Source organism: Melanotaenia boesemani, chromosome 1 (genome assembly GCF_017639745.1).
Source record: "Melanotaenia boesemani isolate fMelBoe1 chromosome 1, fMelBoe1.pri, whole genome shotgun sequence".
Lineage (NCBI taxonomy): Eukaryota > Metazoa > Chordata > Actinopteri > Atheriniformes > Melanotaeniidae > Melanotaenia > Melanotaenia boesemani.
In genome coordinates, this window is record NC_055682.1 from 10,874,834 (window position 1) to 10,893,806 (window position 18,973).

At 39.5% G+C, this 18,973-nt stretch overlaps 1 protein-coding gene across 14 annotated transcripts in view; it reads right to left on the reverse strand.

Annotated features, from left to right (window-relative positions):
* Window positions 1-18,973, reverse strand: part of neo1a (neogenin 1a) — a 176,803-nt gene that overhangs the window by 17,965 nt on the left and 139,865 nt on the right. For 13 of the 14 annotated variants that reach the window (XM_041984034.1, XM_041983967.1, XM_041983961.1 and 10 more), the window contains exons 8-16: window positions 16,427-16,661; window positions 15,030-15,184; window positions 11,826-11,974; window positions 10,091-10,229; window positions 9,601-9,650; window positions 7,111-7,255; window positions 3,452-3,562; window positions 2,977-3,171; window positions 1,841-1,936 (exon numbers count right to left, since the gene is read on the reverse strand). In XM_041984034.1, the coding sequence (XP_041839968.1) occupies window positions 1,841-1,936; window positions 2,977-3,171; window positions 3,452-3,562; window positions 7,111-7,255; window positions 9,601-9,650; window positions 10,091-10,229; window positions 11,826-11,974; window positions 15,030-15,184; window positions 16,427-16,661 (1,275 nt within the window). The remainder of the gene's footprint in view (window positions 1-1,840; window positions 1,937-2,976; window positions 3,172-3,451; window positions 3,563-7,110; window positions 7,256-9,600; window positions 9,651-10,090; window positions 10,230-11,825; window positions 11,975-15,029; window positions 15,185-16,426; window positions 16,662-18,973) is intronic. The other variant, XM_041983981.1, reaches the window with a different exon arrangement.

Consider the following 18,973-nt stretch of genomic DNA (forward strand, 5'->3'; position numbering starts at 1 on the left):
GAGAGTGTGCGTTTATGTGTGCAGGTTGAAGATCCAGGCATTCATGTGGTTGTGGACGAGGCACTGAGGTTTTTTGGAATGGTATGCAGGCCGCAGTTCTTTACCAGCTTGGAAGAATGCAGTCTTCAGGATTTACAAGTAGAATGTGCTGCAGGAAAGAGGCAGACTTGCCCTTGTGATTTCTTGCATTTGAGCAAACAGCATGCCACTTTTTAAGCCCAAGTTCACAAAGTTTTCTTCTATTTTATTTTCATAAAGTAAAATGTAGGTCAGCTCTTCTTTTTAATTCTGGCTTGAACAAACTGGCAGGAAGGGAACATGCCCCACAGGATTTAGCAGCAGACGATGGTGGTGGGCTTTTGGTTCTGCTTTGAGAGGAAACTTTTGGATCTGACGAAGGGTTGCCAAAGCCACCACAGGGGGTCTGCACAACTGCTGCGTTATATGTCTGCGTGCGTGAGGATGTGAAGAAGTAAGATCTTCTTTGAGAGAAGTGTACAGTATGACAGTGTGTGGGTGTGTGCACATACTTAAGCTGCCACCCCCCCTTGAAGCATGTTGACATGATTCATGTCACCAGGCATCCCACCCCTCTCATACTCGGTGGTGTAATAGTGCTGCAGCGGAGACAAACTGCAGCGATCAAGGCTGAGCAGGGAGGTGGGAGGCTGGATGGAAGGCGGGTGCAGCCCACATTCTGGGACACACCAACGAAGCATGCTCGTCTTCTGGCACAGTCACACAGACTGTATGAACTCAGCCAACATGCTCTCTTAACTGGCAGCGTTTTGCTAACTGAGATCATTTGTCAAGCACTATGAATTGGGACTTAAGTTCTACTTCTAGCTGCTAACGGGGTTCTGATCTGAGGCTTAACGAATTATGCTGCTGGCATTCAGTCAGGATAGCCAATATTCTTTGGCTAATGTAACAAAGCTGTTTTATCTTACTGCAATGAAATGAAAAACACAAGTGCTGCATCACACAGCTCAAAGCCTAACGGATACCATAATCCAGACACTGCACGTTCACATTCATTAGGATTTCTTTTCCAAAAATTGATGAGCTAAGATAGCTAATATTTCATTTAGATCTCACAAAGAAATAATTTAATTGTTAAATATAAACATTTTATTATTTTATTAGGTACACCAGTTCATTTGCTTGTTAATACAAACAGCTAATCAGGCAACAAGAATGGAGATCTGAAGGAGATTCGAATTATCTTGACAATTACAGTAAATTCATGTGGCAATCCCTTTCTTGCCTGAGGCTGAGCTCCTGCCTATGAAGCATGTAAATTTGAATATTTCTGGTCACATCTGCCATTTTAAATATCCAGTCCAACATCCGGGAAGTGTATCTCCTGTAGTCTGATAATCAGGACTGGTAATACAGGGGCAGGATTTGAAGGTTTGATCATCTGATTAAAAAGAGACTTAAATATACTTGGGACCATGATGAGGAGAGTTAATTAAAGCAGTGAGACGGGCCGGTGACCCATTTTCTCCTCAGTAATTTAGAGTCAAGACACATTCTGTCTAATAATGATGTCAGGTTAGAGAGAGGGCAAAGATAAATGTCAGTAGAATCCCCTTTTCTTTTTTCTTCTTTTTCAGAGGCAGCAATAGAGCACAACACATACATTTTGTGTAGTTTCCCTTGTTGTGTGTGAACAGAGGGAGAAACTAATAATGATTTAAGCTTCTACGTAAGATGAAGCAGTTACTGACTTTATAATCTTCAGTACATGAAAACATAAATGAGCCTTTTTTTCTTTTAAATGTTTGGTACAACAGGAGCAGATTTTTGTTTATATGTAGATTTGTGTGGTTCATACCTGATTGTGGTCGGGTTACAGCACTCTCGTACACAGGAATTCCCTCCCCCACGTTATTGAAGGCCTTCAGAGTGATCACATAGTGGGAGCTGGGGTCTGAGAGAGAAAGACGGGGAGCAGTGAGACAGACAGGAAGAGTGAGATTTATGCAGCCATCTAATCAAGCCAAACTCTGGAGACTCTCAGCTCATAATTGCAATATTAGCAAAATGAAGATTTCAATACCATCATTTCACTCACTGTGACTGTAATAAAGGCTTCAATTATGCATTTATAGATATTTTGCAACAGTTCCTCTTTTGAATTTCTCCATTTCCTTAGATTATCAGTTCCTTGTCCATTCCTGGGGCTTTAACACAATCCTCTGATGATAAACAATTAAGCAACTAATAAAACAAATGATCATGGCTAACATACCATACAGCAGGGCAAATATTTTTTATGACACCCCAGCTTTTCTCTGTTTTTTCAACAGAAAAATCAAATCAAATTATCATATTTCTGTCTTGAAACTGACTAAAAATCCATTTTGTCCTCCAAAATGACAAAATTAGTGTTCAACACAATTTAATTAAACGTTGGACCAAAATAAAGAAAAGGAAACCAAGCAACGAGTAAGAGCCAGCAGCAGTTTAAAGAAGCACAACTTCATGTTTCCCTTGGTTTGACAGCTAAAACCACCTTGTTTTATCTGAATATTGTGACCTTTCAACAACCGTGTCCCCATTAGAACAATTTGTGTAATTAGTGGCTAAAAATGGTCTGGAAAAGATCTAATTAATTCCCTCTAAACTCACTATGGGGTACAAATAAATTGTTTCATAGTGTTTGTGTGTCAATGCCTCTGCTCATTAGTTCTTAAACTCAGCATATCATATTAGATGTGACACATTTATATTTTTCAGAAAGATAAGTCATTTAAATATCCACATTCTCTATAACACAGACACAAGTCCCACAGGTTTTATGAAATATCTAATTAACAGTACATGACAGATCAGCTGACATTCTAAAATAAAATTATGTGTGTGATTAACAGATACATAATTAATATCCAAGCCATCCAAGTCCAAACTAAAGGTAGTGAAATGCTAAACATGGAACAGACCAGAGTGAAAGGTAGTGATTGTTCATACCCAGGTTCTCAATAGTGTAGTAGCGCTGCTTGTAGTCCACTTTGATGGTCTGAGCGTGGGGGCTTCCAATGCCATAGCCGATAGTATAACCACGCACCACAATCTCCTGGTTCTCCGGTGGAGTCCAGCTCACTACGATGCTGTTGACCAGAGGTCGAACATGCAGTGAGCTGGGCTGGTCCGGTACGCGTGATTCTGGGGAAAATGTTGGGAAACTTAAGTGTAAGTATGACAGACACATTAACAGTAAAACATTTATGGTTTATTCTACATCTGGGTTGTCCAATGTTGGCCTGAGAGGCTGCTGGCCTGCAGGTTTTAGATGTTCCCCTGCTCCAGCATACCTGATTCAAATAAAATGGCTCTCCTCAACAGCTTGTTGTGTAGTTCTGTTTGTCAGAAAACATCTAAAACCTGCAGAACAGCAGCCTTCAAAGACCAGAATGGGACATCCCTGGTCTACATGAACTGTTACCGTCCAGGTCGCTCTCAAACGTCTCTGTTGTGGTCCACTCTGTGGCCGGTCCTGTGCCATTCACTGTCATTGCCAACACCCGGAAGGAATACTCTGTACCGGGCTCCAGACCTGGACACAAACAGGCCAGAACTTTATTAGAACGGATCTTCTTTTTTCAGCCCCAATTTCATTCCATAATTGACTCTTGCGCTCGCCTTGGGTAGTGATTGGAATTTCAAATAAGAGACAAAGTAAATATTTGAGGGTAAAAAATTTTCAATTAGACTTTCTCCTCAAAATCTGAACTGCTTGAGGAGAAAATCCATATGGCTGTGTGTGGACGGATCAAGTGATTGCTGCTGAGATGTTGTTGACCGGAATGAGAATTACTTCAACTTTGGTTAAAGTTTTAATGGATAAAAAAGTATATATGAGGAGATTAACAATGAAAATGTGTAAGGGTAGCACAAAAAAGTCAAATAAGAAAGAACTACAAAGTGTATTAAAAAATCATACTGCAAATTCATTCATATTTTAAAGCCAGTCTCCCTCAGAGAGCGTTGCATCACTGCTGGATGCCGCCTTTGGTATTCATAAAAGAAGGAGGGGGGGTACTAACAAATGATGTGTTGCTGTATTAATTTGCAATGAAAAAAATTTCATCGTTGTCATATTGCTCCATTTGCATGCTACATGCTCATGGTCTAGTCATTTCACTCTGTACCCACTGTTCTGGGCCAACCCTTGGGGGTGGCTTCTGAACGTTGCCTAAGCGTCCATGCCTGCAAGGCTACAACATCTTCATCTAAACGCTTTTGAACTAACAAACACCCCTCTGTTTCACCCCCCAGAAAGATTTCAAAATCAACTTTTAAGTGTATATTCTCTTTGATGCAGCACACAGCATGAGGCCGGGCCACTTGAAAGTTGCTGAGACAACATCTAATATTAATCACCACCACTGTGTCTTCTTTCTGGTGATGCCGTGCATATTTTGATGGTAGCAGAGTGCAATGTGGTTAAAGTAAGGCTTGCAACTTCATTTCAAAGCAACTCAGACATGTAGCCAAACTGATTACAAACAACAGTTTAGATACATCATGAGTCTCAAGATCATGATTTTAAATATTGCAGAACTTTAGACAACAGACAGTATGTACTCCAAGTTAAATTCAGCAGATGTAAAATGGAGGCTCATAGCATAAAAGATTTAACGTAGGACCTATGTGAGGCATCAAAAGGGAACAAAATGCTCATGTTTCCTAGAAGCAGATTACAAATGTTCTTCCTGGATAAACCATTGAAATTTATGCATGAAAAGAGTTAGAAAGTATCACGAGGATATGAATGTCCTCCACAATTTAAAGTTAAGGGCACAAATCAATCACTTTTTAGTCTTGTTCACACTTTACATAAAAAAATAAGGAAAAGAAAAGAAAAAATCCCTCCATGACGCAAGCTGACAGCTCTTGAGCACCAGTGTGAAAACATGCTGGGACACGTTGAGGACATTGTCAACACTTGTTAAATGAAAATGCCAGTTTGTCCCCAACGGTATAACTGACTGTTCAACACTTTGGGAATTTTTTAACACATATCAGTCAAGGTTGGGTCAGCTTTATTTAGAGATTTTCTAGAATTATCCATTTACATCGGTTAGCCCGAGGTGAAGAGAGTAAAGATGTTTAAATTCCTTGGTATATACATAAGCAATGATTTGAACTGGTCCCACAACACTAGGGAACTCATAAAGAGAGGGCACAAATGGCTGTACTTCCTTAGGGAGCTTAGGAAGCTGAGGACATTGGGGATGACTCCCAAACTCCTTAGTAACTTCTACAGAGGTGCAGTCGAAGGTGTGCTCACCAGTGCCATCATGGTGTGGGATGATAACTGCTTCCTGCAGGACAGGAAGGCCCCCCAAGGTGTAATGAAAAAAAAACTGTATAAAACATCAATGGAGTGACCTTCCCATCGCTGCAGAACATTTAAACTAGCAGGGTTATCAAGACAACCCACAACATCATCAAAAACCACAGCACAGACTTTGCACCACTTCTCTCAGAAAGCGGCTACAGGTGTGTGAAATCAAGGATCACAAGACTGTCATACAGCTCCTTTCAGACTCCTGGTTCACTGCTGTTCACTGTTTACTGTACATGTCCTCAATTAGTTAACCCGTCGACAAACACTATGCGTATCAATGCAGCGACATAATAAATACATATTAAAGCTGGGGTGTCAAACTCTGGTCCCTTGAGTGCCGCTTTCTGGTAGGTTTTCATTGTTTCCCTGATCCAACAGACCTGACGGAAATTAACAGGTCATTGGGAAGAAGTTGACGAGAAGCTGTTGGATCCATGTTGTTTGATTCAAGTGTGTTGGAGCAGGGAAACAACCAAAACCTGCAGAATGGCAGCCCTCAAGAACTGTAATTTGGCACCTGGGGAACAAAGTATAACAAAGCAACTTTATTTGCTTGTTTTTAAAAAATGCATAATAATTACACTTCCTTTTAAAAACACTAAATAAAAAAATTGCTTACCAAGACACCAACCATTCATAGTTGCTAATTTAGGCTAGAAATAGAAGCTCTGAGTGATATTAAAGCCGTTTGGGAGCCATGAGAGACAAGAGCCTTTGTTTTAGCTCATTAAGGCTTTCCTCTGGAGAAGGCAAATCATCTGTGATTGGTCAAAAATTATGTTTTTGAGTTTGCAGCAGATGTTTATTTTTTGTTTTCATGTTCAATTCAGAAGCTGGTCTTCAGTGGGAGAACATAACTCCCTTCAGTGTTATAAATCACACTGAGGGAAAAGGGATAAGCAAACACAGGATATTATGAGCTCTCTAAACCACTGGGGTTCAGGACCTCTGGCTGTGTCCTCAAACTGTAACATTTTTTAAAGCCCCATGTGTTGCAGGTTGGAGCTTCTGTGGATCGGGCTTGCCGCCGCTTATCTCAGGGAAGGTAGATTGATAAAGATCTGTGAGCTGTTCCTCAGCAGGTAAATTTCTTTATTTTTTGCTTTTCTGTGATATGTAATGTCATGTTGCTGTGAAGAATGGTGTGCTCACTATACATTTAAAAGTAGCATTCTGATATGGCAGAAATAACTTTTCTCTTCTCTGTCCATTATCCATCTGGCAATAGTTTTTTTTTTCTTGCTGCAAGTTAAATATTTAGTAGTGTTTTTTGAGCAGGAATCAACGTTTGCAGCCCAAACATTAATCACTGTGACTGCAGAATATTGGATGAGTTGCAGAGCACACAGAAAACAAGTGAGCAGTCTATAACAGAGTGTCAAAGTTTTCCCACTGACAAAACCAAATATGAAAAGCAAAGTGAAATTTGAAGTGTCGACATGAGATACAATTAAAGTGCTTTTTGGCAGCAGGTGTAAACTGCATATCTACTGCAACCAGACTAAAACTGGATGAAACTGGATGAGAAATGCCAGTTATATTTAGTCCACCAACACGTGCAGTAATAAATGTAAAGATTATTATCACAAAGTCTGAGAAATTGTAAAGCTAGATCCTGGGAACATCGTTTATGTCTCTTTTTCTTGTCTTTGACTAGTTTAGCAAGATTTTGAACATGAACAACTGAGCAGACTGGCTGTTTTTTAATCAGATACTAGCTTTTATAGTAAAAAGAACTCCAAAAACATTACCATCAATGAGCTTGTAAAGCTGGGTGCCTGCGGTGGTGACAGCTGATTCACTCCTCCGGGATCCTTTCCGGTAGCGTATTTTGTAGCTGGTGATCTCTCCATTCTGGTTGCTCAGGGGTGGAGGCTGCCACCGAAGCATGATGCTCTGCACGGGGAAAAAATTCCAGGGGGACACGAGTCAAAATGAAACAAAATAACTTACTTAGCAAATGTGGGCCTGCAGCTGTAAAGGTGACCTCATGTTTTAACAGACTGCATCACACTTTCCCTGACACAGGCCTTTTGTTTTAACGCCACTCCACATGTTCACTCCTCCATCTCACCTGCACCTCCACTCTTCTTAACAGAAATGCAAACAAAAGTGCTTTGCAAACAACAAACACTCCTATAAGCATGAGAGTAAATTGATGCATTAGGAGGAAATAAATATGAATAACAGAAGGAGTGTGGTGTGCACATGTGTGTGCCTGCAAAGATACTGAGGCAAAGAGATTAATGCAGGGCTTTGCTTGCTGCTTGCTGTGTTGTAGGATGCTGGTGTTGGAGTATCTGTGTGTTTAAAGAGATATGTGTGTGAAGGGGGGAGTAGCTCAGCGTGGGAGAAGAGTTAATTAACGCTTCCTCGCTGTCACACTGATGCACAAAAGCCTGAATACATGTATAAAGCTCATACGAGCTCCTCCCCTGCCGAGCCATGGGAACTGCACAAATTAAAATAGGGTTAAGTGTGTTCAATTTCCATTTTTCTTATTACACAAGAGGTCTCAACTTGTTGTGTGTGTTGCTTTTCTCGTGTCTTCTCCCTTTTCATGGAAACCTGTTTAATGACTTTGTAAAGCCGCAGAGGACGGGGAGAAGGCAGATGCCAAGAGGAAAAATAAAGGGAGAAAAATCAGATTACAAAAACACAATTTTCAGGTAAAAGATGACAAGACCTAAAGAGGGGATTGAAAATGAAATAGATGTTGATTAGTTTTTTTTCTAATTTCCATTTGACTGGGCTCACTAAACAGCTAACTGCATATATGAATTGTATTCAGAATTATTCAGAATTCAATATTTGACTTAACGGCTATTATTAAGCACAATATCAACAAGGAAAGTAAAAAGACAAACTATTTTGTTTATTCTTAAAAGCCAAGCATGCTTTATATTAATTTCAGTAATTTAAATAGTTTTTCTGGGTATAAGCTCCTTTCAGAAAACAAATCCTGCCCTTGCCCCAGAGTACACCCTCTTTATTTGCTTTTAAAATTAACATGAGTGTTTTCTCCCCACAAGTCTCAGTCAAGTATCCCTCAGCAGGGGTGGCCGGTTTGTTTGTCAAGCTGGGAGTGTGTGATAGGATTGTCAGTCAGATTTTTCCCGCCTCGCTTGGGCTTTGCATCGACCAGCAAAGCACTTAAAAGTTCTGGCTGCTGTTTCTGTAGTCAATCCACGGACCCTGAGGTTTTCCCCCATCTTCTTTTTTGCAGTTGCTGTCTCACATGTCAGGAGTGAGAAACATCTTTTGGAAAATTTAATCCATCACCTCTGTTTAGATATACAATAAATAGGCCTGCAGCACCCCGCTTGAAGATCAAATGGCCGAAAAGGATGAGCAGTAGAGGCCCGATTTGTGTTTTAATCACAAGCCAGCAGCCACCTCAGCAAGTTTATCCAATCAAGAGCTTCACACAAGAACTACAGTATATTTGAGTGTCATAAATCAGATTTAACAATGAGACTTAAAAAGAGGGAGAGACACTAGATAATTTAATCTAGATAAAAGGCGTCTTACTCTCAAACTACTAAATCTATTTATCCTTTCACCTATAAACTTACTAGCCAATAAGGTGAAATTTCTGTTAACAGGGTAGCAAAGTATCCCATTAAGTTCCAACCCAGCAACTTTTAGTAAACAGACATCCATGAACTCATTAGGGTGACAAGTACACCTACTTGGATTTTAAGAGAAAGTCTCAAAGTGAAGAAACTGGACTTCAACAATTGTTTTGATATAAAAATGACCCAATCCTTTAAAATCTGTGAGATTTTTAGTGCCCTTCTTTCTCCTGGTATCCATTTAGGTTTCAGCCGCTGGCTTCTAAGCTAGATTCTGTACAGCTGGAATGATACGGGATAAAACCTTCTGACAAGCGAGACTCCTGTCGATGAGAAGATCGATGAGAGTTCACACACCCGCTTAACCAGCTGGGGCTGCAGGCCTCTGATGCAGCTAATCGCAGAGAGCAAAAACAGCGCTCCGGCCTGCAGGTTACAAATACGTTCAGCTGTTTGTGTGTCTGTGTGTACACGAGCGAATCAGTGGGGATTTAGTAAGGCAGATGCATACGCTGCACACCAAACAGAATGAACAGGTGCATTTGAGATTATTGTTGCCGGTGCTGCATTTAAGAGAGCAACAAATGAGCAAGCTTTTAACTATGCAATTAAGCAACAGCTCCTTCAGCCTGTAACATCCTCTTCTGTCAATGCTGCTAATCTTACTTTTGAGTTCTGGACCTCCAGGGTAAGGTTCTGAGGAGGGGCATCTGGAACTGTGAGGAAAAAAGAAGAGACAATTTATTTAATATAAAACAAAACTCCGGGCAAAAATCTGGATGATTCTCAGGATTAATTATATATCTAGAATTTTAGATTCTAGATTCAATTTGTAAGTAAATTCAACCTAAATATGGGTACACTTATTAAAGATAGCTTCCACCTTGCACGACTCTGTTTCCAGTTGTTTTAGTACAACTAACTAAACTTTATAAAGCTAACAACACGATTTGATTATTTAGTTAGCTGTTATTAGTTATTTAGTAGTTAGCTGTGGTTAGCATTAGCTTTCTTCTTCAGATAACTTAATTTTGTGTGTTTAAAAACAGTACATAAAGCAAAATACATAATAAAATATAAATTAAATTATATAATTATCATAAATTATATTATTAAATTCTGTTTAGGCAGATTTATATTTTATCATCTAACTGACCATCAGACAGTGTGCGGACGATGACATCCTCAGTGGAGACACCTGGACCATGTTTGTTGTTGGCCACCACACGGAAGCTGTACTCTGTGTTCTTCTTCAGCCCAGTTATGGTGTAAGACTGACCATTTATGTCAACATCCTGAAACAAGACACAGGCAGTGCGTGAGTGACAGTGTAAACAACAGTGTTGTATAACTTCACTGATTAAAGTCTGGAAAATACAGAAATGTGCTCCCTTACAATTTGGAATGAAAGCGACGTGATAAAGCTTGTGTGAAAAGTGGAAGTTATTCCTTGAAAATGATGACTTCCCCCTCCCAAAATAAAAGCATATATTCACTGTATTTCACTCCTGAAAGGACCTTGATGAGTGCAGATTTTTAGTCTAACACAAACATATGGTCAATAAAACAGCTCCAACAGCAACAAGCTGTAATATGAGATTCATCCATCAGTTCATCGTGCATCAACACTTCTGTTTGCAACTCGCTGTAAAAATGTCATCTTCCACTGAGACACAAATCATGCCATCTGTAATTAGGTCTTTTTGCTTTACAAATTGGACATGCTGCCACATGCCCAATTACTTCAGGTCTATTTACATTCAGCTCTGTGCTTGTCTTTTTTTTTTAATAAAAAGCAGACTTTAAGAAAAACCTAATCTTGCTTCCACAGCAGTCCAATCATCAACTCTGATCTTGCGTCACACTATCACCTGTAACCACCCTGTGATACGTGGTCTCTGACTTCCTTCTGCCCTTTAATATTTCATGTCATTTGAGCTTTGCGCCTTTCTAACTTCATCTGTTTCGCTCGCCTTATCCTTCCTCCTTTTCACACCTCTCTTCACCTCCTGCCTCATCCACCTCATCGCTGAGCTCTCTTCTCCAGGGAGCTGAGGCATCATTACTCAATGCACTGGCTGACGTTTTCTTCCATTATCATATTAAAGGCTTTTTAATGCCTCGCTGGCTTCCACAATGCAACTGCTGGGGGCTAAATTCAGTATCTAAGCAGCTATATTCCACTTTTTCAATGGAGTTAGTCCAGCAGAGAGTAACCAGGTAAATAATATATGCTTTCTTTAAGTGAAATGCATACTTATTTTTCTGACATTTTTGATTAGGAATACCAAACATAAGAGCAAGGAGGCTTGGAAAATGACACAGAAGTCATTTTCTTATCTCAATAACCTTTGTTATAATACATACATACATACATACATACATACATACAGTGCCTCACTTGTAAAAGCAAAGTGTGAGCTGTAAGTCAATAAACAGCATGCTTCCATTTGTAGTTTGAGAATAACAACACATTGTAATGCCAGAAAAATTAAAGATTTTATGTCTGAGTCAGTCATCTATTAGCCTAACTTCATTAAGAAAATGTTAATAGAAAATCTATTGGAGGACCTTCCTTGACTTATCTTTTGATTGCATTTCTCTGGATAATTTGCTTTCACTCCCATTTATATTATTCTAACCACTAAATAAAATTTTTTTTTTGTTTTTGAATTTTTAGCTGTGTGTGATACAATTTACAGAAAAGATTAAATAAGATACGTCTGATAAGTCATAACAGCAAGATTAGGACAATAATAATAATATTAATAATAATAATAATAATAAAACATATTTCTGTATACTAGAGACAGAATGACAGCTTATGTTAAGATATCTAAAAAACCCTTGAGGCTACTGAATGTTTCTACTGTGTGAAGAGTATATTCTACCTGTTCATTAGCTACGCTTTTATCTGTGTAGTACAGCTTGTAGGTGAGGATCTCTCCATTGCCGGTAAGGGGTTTGTCCCAGCTGAGCGAGACCGAGGTTGGTGTGTTTGACACTGCCTGCAGGTTTGGAGCAGGGCCCGGCACTTGTACTGGATAAAAGAAGAAAATTCACACAGAAGATAAGACATTAGGAAACTATTAAATGTGTAAAGAAAATGTGTAAAAAATAGCTAAAAAAAAAAAGAAAAAAAAAGTCGGTCTTTGCCTTCAACCTCCACTCAATATGGATGCCAGTTCATTGCATCCCATCATATTAGTATATAATGCGATGCAATATATACACACAAAAAGTGATCACAGAAAGAGACGTTAGCAGTGAAATAAATTCAGAGGGGGGCACACTTTGGGCAAGGTGCACAACATCATGTTGGACATGTTGGACAGTGTGTTGATAATATTTTTTGGATAATAAGTTATGATGCATAATAAGTAATTCTTCCTTTGTCTTTTCAAGGTTACATTCCAATTTGTCAAAGTTAACAGTTCAAATAAATATTTGCTTAGGTCCTTTCTTCACCTTCCCTTATAAAAAGCTGAGTTTCATGGGAGAAATTTCGCCTCTTAAAGTGGTAAAGAGGCAGTAGATTACCCTGAACCTTTGTGGGTTTGGGGTAATCTCACATTTGAATGAAAAGATCTGATCTGTGCTTATTAACACACAGTGTGAAGAAAGTTTAAAATAATTTAAAACAGTTAAAATTTTCTTCCTACATAAAGCATCGTTTATTTTTTCCTGGCATTAAAATAAGATAAATAGTAAAAATAATCTGTATCTGTTACATTTATCTGTGAAATTCTATTAAACATCAAAGCTTGCATCAGCCCAGCCTTTCACCATCGCTGGCTAATTCAAACACCACACATGCAGGATGAATCTGCTGAGATGATACAGCGTAGGTCACAACTTAGGAGCGGCGACAGAGCGAGCTTGACAGTGAATGAGGAGAGCGAGCTCTGATTGAGATGTTAACAAGATGTTAATCTCTATCACAGTGGAACAAATATGTAACATTACTGCAAACGCAGCATTAATACTCAAGACATTCATGTCTGAATAAATGAGTTTGACTAAATAAATAAGAGCAGAGAGCGTTGATGATGATCATCATGATGGAAAAATAGCTTTCAGTCGGGGCAATAAAATGCTAATCTGATATTTACAAACTATATTTATACACCCATAACTCAGAATTAGAGATATGAATTATTATTAGATTTTGGCCCAATCTCAAGCTACTCCAGAGATGAGGTACCCATTTTAATCATGAATCGTGCGAATTGGTCATTTTGTACCTCAGCTGGGTCACTTGTGCCCATTTTGAAGGCTAGATGACCATTACAATTCAGTGACTGGAGCTTTTGTGTACTTCCTGGTCTGCTTGGCTTGGCTTTGTGACCAGGGTCATGAAGTGTCAAGAAGTGACACACCTCAATGGACATAAATTGCCTGATCTACCCTGTACATTAAACCTTAGTGTAAAAGCAAAGAGACACCAGCTGAAATAGTCTTTATACTCCAGGGAAAAGGCCCCAGACTTCATTTTCTTGGTGATGTTCATAGAAACGTGCCTTTTTGTTTTTGAACAATCCCCCTCCATTTGTTTTGCTTTTCTGAGCAGCACCAGTGTCTCTTTGATGGCATCATTTCATGCTGCATTTCTACAGTTTTGCCTGGCGTGTAAATGTTGGTTGCAGCAGCAGTCACACCAGAAACTTGAATTTCAGACACATGACAAGACTATTGCAACAACCGCCTCAAGTTTATACACTGAGAGAGGCAGGACGGATGTTTTGGAGTGGCATCCAAAGACATCATGTGTCATCTTTCATCGTGGTCACTCCTAAATCAAACAATTTGTACTCAGCTTTATACTGTGTTATATTTTCAAGATGAAGACAGGTAGTTTAAGAAGTCTGACTTCACGCTTGGCAGTACAGTAATTTTTTTAGTATGATCCAATAGCTGATAAAGATTCAGAAATGAGAATCTAATCCTGCTATAAACATTCAAGTTCATGTCTGAGCACTTCATATCCTCGACGAGGAGGATAAAGGATGTTAGTATTGGATTTAAAGTGACGTTGAAGCACTGGCAGACATACAGTACGACTGTACTTTCGGCAACATGTAACCTTTAGCTGCAGGTGTTCCTTACAGCAGAAAGAAGCTCCATTTGTCAAAGTGCAGGGACACTGCAGGTATGTGTGCTTCTGTTTGTGTATACACACAAGTGTATTAAGCCAGTCTCTGTGGAGAGATGATACAGGGCAGCGTTGTGTGCACATGCCTGGCACTCAGATGCAGGTCAACAGTTTAAGCTCCAATTCATAGCATGTCCTTACACTAAAAGTACACAGACGATAGAGATACACTAGACAAGTACAGCCCGCCCTCACTGCTATCCCCATGGGTGGCTCAGATCCTGCTGGCAGCCATTAAGGTGGTATGTGTGCATTTATGTATGTGGATCCGTCTGCCCTCAAACCAAGGACACAGGTAGAAAAACAGTAGCTGACCTACAAAGCGACATTGACAGAGCTGTTGCTCAGCCAGGAGGAGAGGAATGTCCACCGTCTGACAGTGAGCTGGGGAATCCCCTTCACAGCACTGAAATATGGGTAAACTGAGGGATTTGGAGCAGCAGCCAGCAGGAGGCTTACATACCCAAAACAAGAAAAAGAAGAAGAAGCCACTTAGTCTTTTTTCTCTAAAGTAACTCATACGTACTCAAGCTGGGACATCCTAATGAGCCTCTGTAGCTTCTCTGTCAAGTGGAAATTCCAGTATATTAATATTATTCCTCGCTCAGGTGGGTATGGTTTGAAACAACACAGTGGGCTTACAGTAAATATTGGGGAATAAACAAGAAGTGGCTCAAAAGAGGAAAAGGTTGCATTTCTCTGGTTTGGTGATGGGTGGTCTGCCTTAACATGGCCCCCTCTGTGTGTGTACCTATATGTGGAGGGGAGATGACACGTCCGTTTGAAGCGAATGTATGCTGTATGTGAGTGAATATTTGTTTGTGCAAATGTTTATTTGCACATTCTTGCACCCTTCCAACAAATTAGCTGGAGTTTGCCATCATGTTTATGTGTGCCGTTTACTGAACATGCATAAATGAACAGTTGTGTGTGTGTGTGTTACCTTCAGCTTGGGTGGCCACTTTGAGCGCTGCAGAGCTCTCACCCTGCCCATTGCTGTTGTGAGCCACAACCCTGAAGCGATATTTGGTGTCTGGCATGAGGTTCTGGATGGTGACTTGCATTTCCCCTGGACGGCTGGTATTTACTACCCGCTCCCTGATGTAGACACACACAGACAAGCAAAACATTTTCAATTTTCTCAGTGTCTTATATACAACTAAATATTGTTCATAGCCCATTAAAACAACATTTAATGTTATTGTTGTTGGGGAACATTGCTGTAAAGGTTTTAAATATGAATTCTGCCATTTCTAACTGCAAGAAGGAGGGCAATGAGAGCCACGCATTTGCTAATTTTATATAAAAATGGCAAATTTCCAATCTTTTTTCTTTCATATGTTATATCTTTTAGCCATGCAGATTTATTTTGAAACAAGGGCTTTTTAATTTCGCCTCATCTCATTTCTCAATTTGTTCATTTCAGCAACCTCTTTTCTAGTCTTGATCCCTCCCACTCAGCATGCGATTAGAGAAGATGAAGAGAAGAAATAAGAAGACTAGAGCTAAGCCAACAGGCATCTAAAAGCCTTGCTTGGGAGCCACTGACTATCTCTATTGGATCAGCATCATCAGCGTTGCAAGAAAAGCATCAATTTATTAAAATCTGGATGTGGAATAATGTGTCACATCCCCTTTTAAGATGTCACTCCAGCAGAAATGACTTGAGCAAAGAATCTCCTCTCTTATCTCTCCTCCAGTGGCATTTTAGGAATTGAGACATCCTTAAAATCTGTTAAGATTCAGTCAAGGAGAGCATATATATATATATATATATATATATATATATATATATATATATATTTATGAAGGGTCTGTCTGTACAGTGATAGTACAATCACTTCCTTTGCAGATACGGTATAATAATATTTGCATTTACATCCCTAGTTGTAGCATAGTTCAAAACTACTGTGTCAGGCCTCCTCTGAAAATTGCTTAAAGCTATTTTAAAGGGAATAAAAAGGGAGGACTTGTGGAAAATCCTTTCCGCTTCTTAAATTTTCTTCTCAGCCAAAAGACGTAAATCCTCAGCTCATAAAGGGAGGGGGGAATTTATTATAGCAGCACTTGAAATAATAAAATTACAGCGCAGGAGATTTCTTTTTATTTCCTTTCTTTTTTTGTCTATACCTCAGCGTTAGAAAGTAATCCTTTGAGGAGAAAAGTTTTTATTTAATAAATGCCTACTTTTATAAATGCTTTAACTGTTTTAATTAGATATTTTCCAGGCGCTCTGAGAGTCTCCACACATATATGTGCATATTGGCACCCTGCTGATAATAGTGTAATGTGTGTGTTAGTACCCTGCTGGTAATGCAGCAGTGCAGTGTGTTGCTCTACCTGCTGTTGCCTTCCTGGCTGTAGAAAACGGAGTAGGTTAAATCGTCACCGTGCGGTTCAGCCGGTTGGCGCCAGGTAAGCTTGATGAAGCGAGTGGACACCAGCGAAGCCACGACATCTCTAGGGGCGGAGGGAGCTGGCCCTGCTGGACTTCCTACACCTCCGGAGCCTGGCGTTACATGGTCAGTAGTGTTAGGAGTCAGTGAAGGGGGAGGGAAGGAGGGCAGGGCTACGTCTTTGGGTTGGGGATGAGGAGAAGGAGGTAAGGGGAAGGGGGTAGAGGCAGTGTTGGGGGTGGGTTGGAGATGGATTTGAGAGAAATATTGCATCCAAATGGACAGGTCGAGGAGAGGAGTTGAAATGGAAATGACAGTGAAACGAAAGAAAGAAGGAAACAAAAAAAAGAAGAAAAACAAAATAACAACATAACAAAAAAGACTCTTGGTGTGACAAGGAACCACAGAAATAAAACACTTCTACTACACTCACGAAGCTGACAAAAGCACAATACAAAGGGGGGCTAAACATGCAGATCTACACACAGCTCTCTAATGTTAGGGGATTGGGAGCAAAACACATCGTCATACATTTAGCTTTAAGGCAAACATCTTTCAAGCCAATCATTTGTCAACTAAAATGATTGGTTTGCGTGTTTTGTGACATTTCCAGTTATTTAAAACTGGACCGACATTCAGCGGCAATCAGAGGTAGACTTTGATTCCACAGGAGCAAAGTCACCTTGTAGCCTCTGAAATGTGCAAATGAAAACTGTTGAGTTTTATGTAAAGACAGCAACACAACTCAAGACTGAAAAGTTTTCAAAGGCACCAGATGATAGTGTTTAAACACGTTTACCGTCACATTCCACAGCCTAGCCACAGAAATGTTTTGTGATTTTATTTGGTGGGCTTTTTCTTTCTTTCTTTATTTTTTTTGGAGGAACAATCTGTGGTCTGACTCTGGGATCTGCTTTGCATTTGCTAAGAAAGTGAGCAAAACAAAACCATACAGAAAGAATGTCCGTCAGTATGGAGTCTCTATTTGTTTGCAAGTCAGGGAAATTAACTGAAGGGAAAAGATAAAATACAAAAAAGGTGTGCAGCTAGTTTAATGTCCAAATAGTGTACTTATTTTCAGGGAACAAGTGATGAAATGCAAAGCAGCTGCTGGCATGCTTGTCTGTCATTGCTCACTGACAAACCGCTGATTTGGCTTTCAATATTTGTTTACATGTCAAATTCTCAGAGTTCACTGGCTTCTGTGATTGGACCGATATGAAAGATTTCATTTCACACAGACTTTCTGTAAATAATTACTGAAGAATGAAGAAGCTGTAGTTTCAGTTCAACATCTGCTGCGCAGTCAGATTATGTGTTCAGTGTGCAAAGCCGGTCATTCCCCTGCATATTTTCAGTTACTCTGGCTCTGAAATCATGCAGCTTGTATGTGAAATAAAACAATGATTGTGGATCAGAAGTCATGATTTCAGGGTGTTTACATGCATAGTGGATGCAGGAGTGAAAGCACCTGTTCACCAATTTGGATGGACTGATTTCAGAAGGAAAATACTTGGCCCAATATCCAACTACAGATACAGCCGGTAAAGATTTCTCCATAAATCTGTCCAAAAAATATTGTTTGACTTGTCTCTTGGATTTTGGACAGTTATACAAAAGGAACGGAGGAGGGGAAGCAATTTTGCACTTATCATCAATTATGCCCGAGAACAACAGTGGCCTCAAACAACAGACTTAAACAAGTCCCAACTTTAGCCTCAGAGCTGATGTTTTATTTCAAATATTGTTTGCTGGAAGCGAGCCAACAACAATGCAAAACATATTATAACCCTAATGCTTTCTGACTGCAGTGTAAATTACCAGATGCTGAATAATTATCCTCATTTAGATAGCGATACATACACACTCAAACAAGGTTCACAGAATAAACAAAAGCTTGAAGCCTGGTTGTTGACAGCAAAGTGCTTCCTGCATTAACAAAATGGGAGAACACAAACACACAGTGGACCGTTCTGAGTGAGTAAGAATTCATTGTCCTCTAAAAGTAGTAAAAAAAAAACCCCAAAACAAAACAAAACTGCTGTTAAATTCGCCCTAAAACAGAACACTTTCCTTAAAAAAAAAAAAAAAAAAATTCAGAATCTAATAATTTACTTTTTTTAAAAGCTAATACAAGCATTAAGTTTTTATTTCAATATCTAAATGTGCAAATATTAAATCCAGCATGCAAATAAAAGATAAAATTGAGACAAAATCCACATTAAATTGTGAGTGCCACCTTAAAATTCAGGTTGCATTATTGTGCCCCAGGCAAGGTTTCTACTTACTCTTTGGGTCTGTACAAATGAGTTGATAGCAATGAGAAGAAAATACTCAAATTAACTGCTAAGACCTGTCCCGTGCATGCTAATCGTGCCATACCTGGAGTTACAAAGTAATAAAAGCCACTGAGAGTTAGAATACATACGACATCTCTACAGTACACGCATCAAATACACATGATTTTAGTATTTAAATAACAAGAAATGGG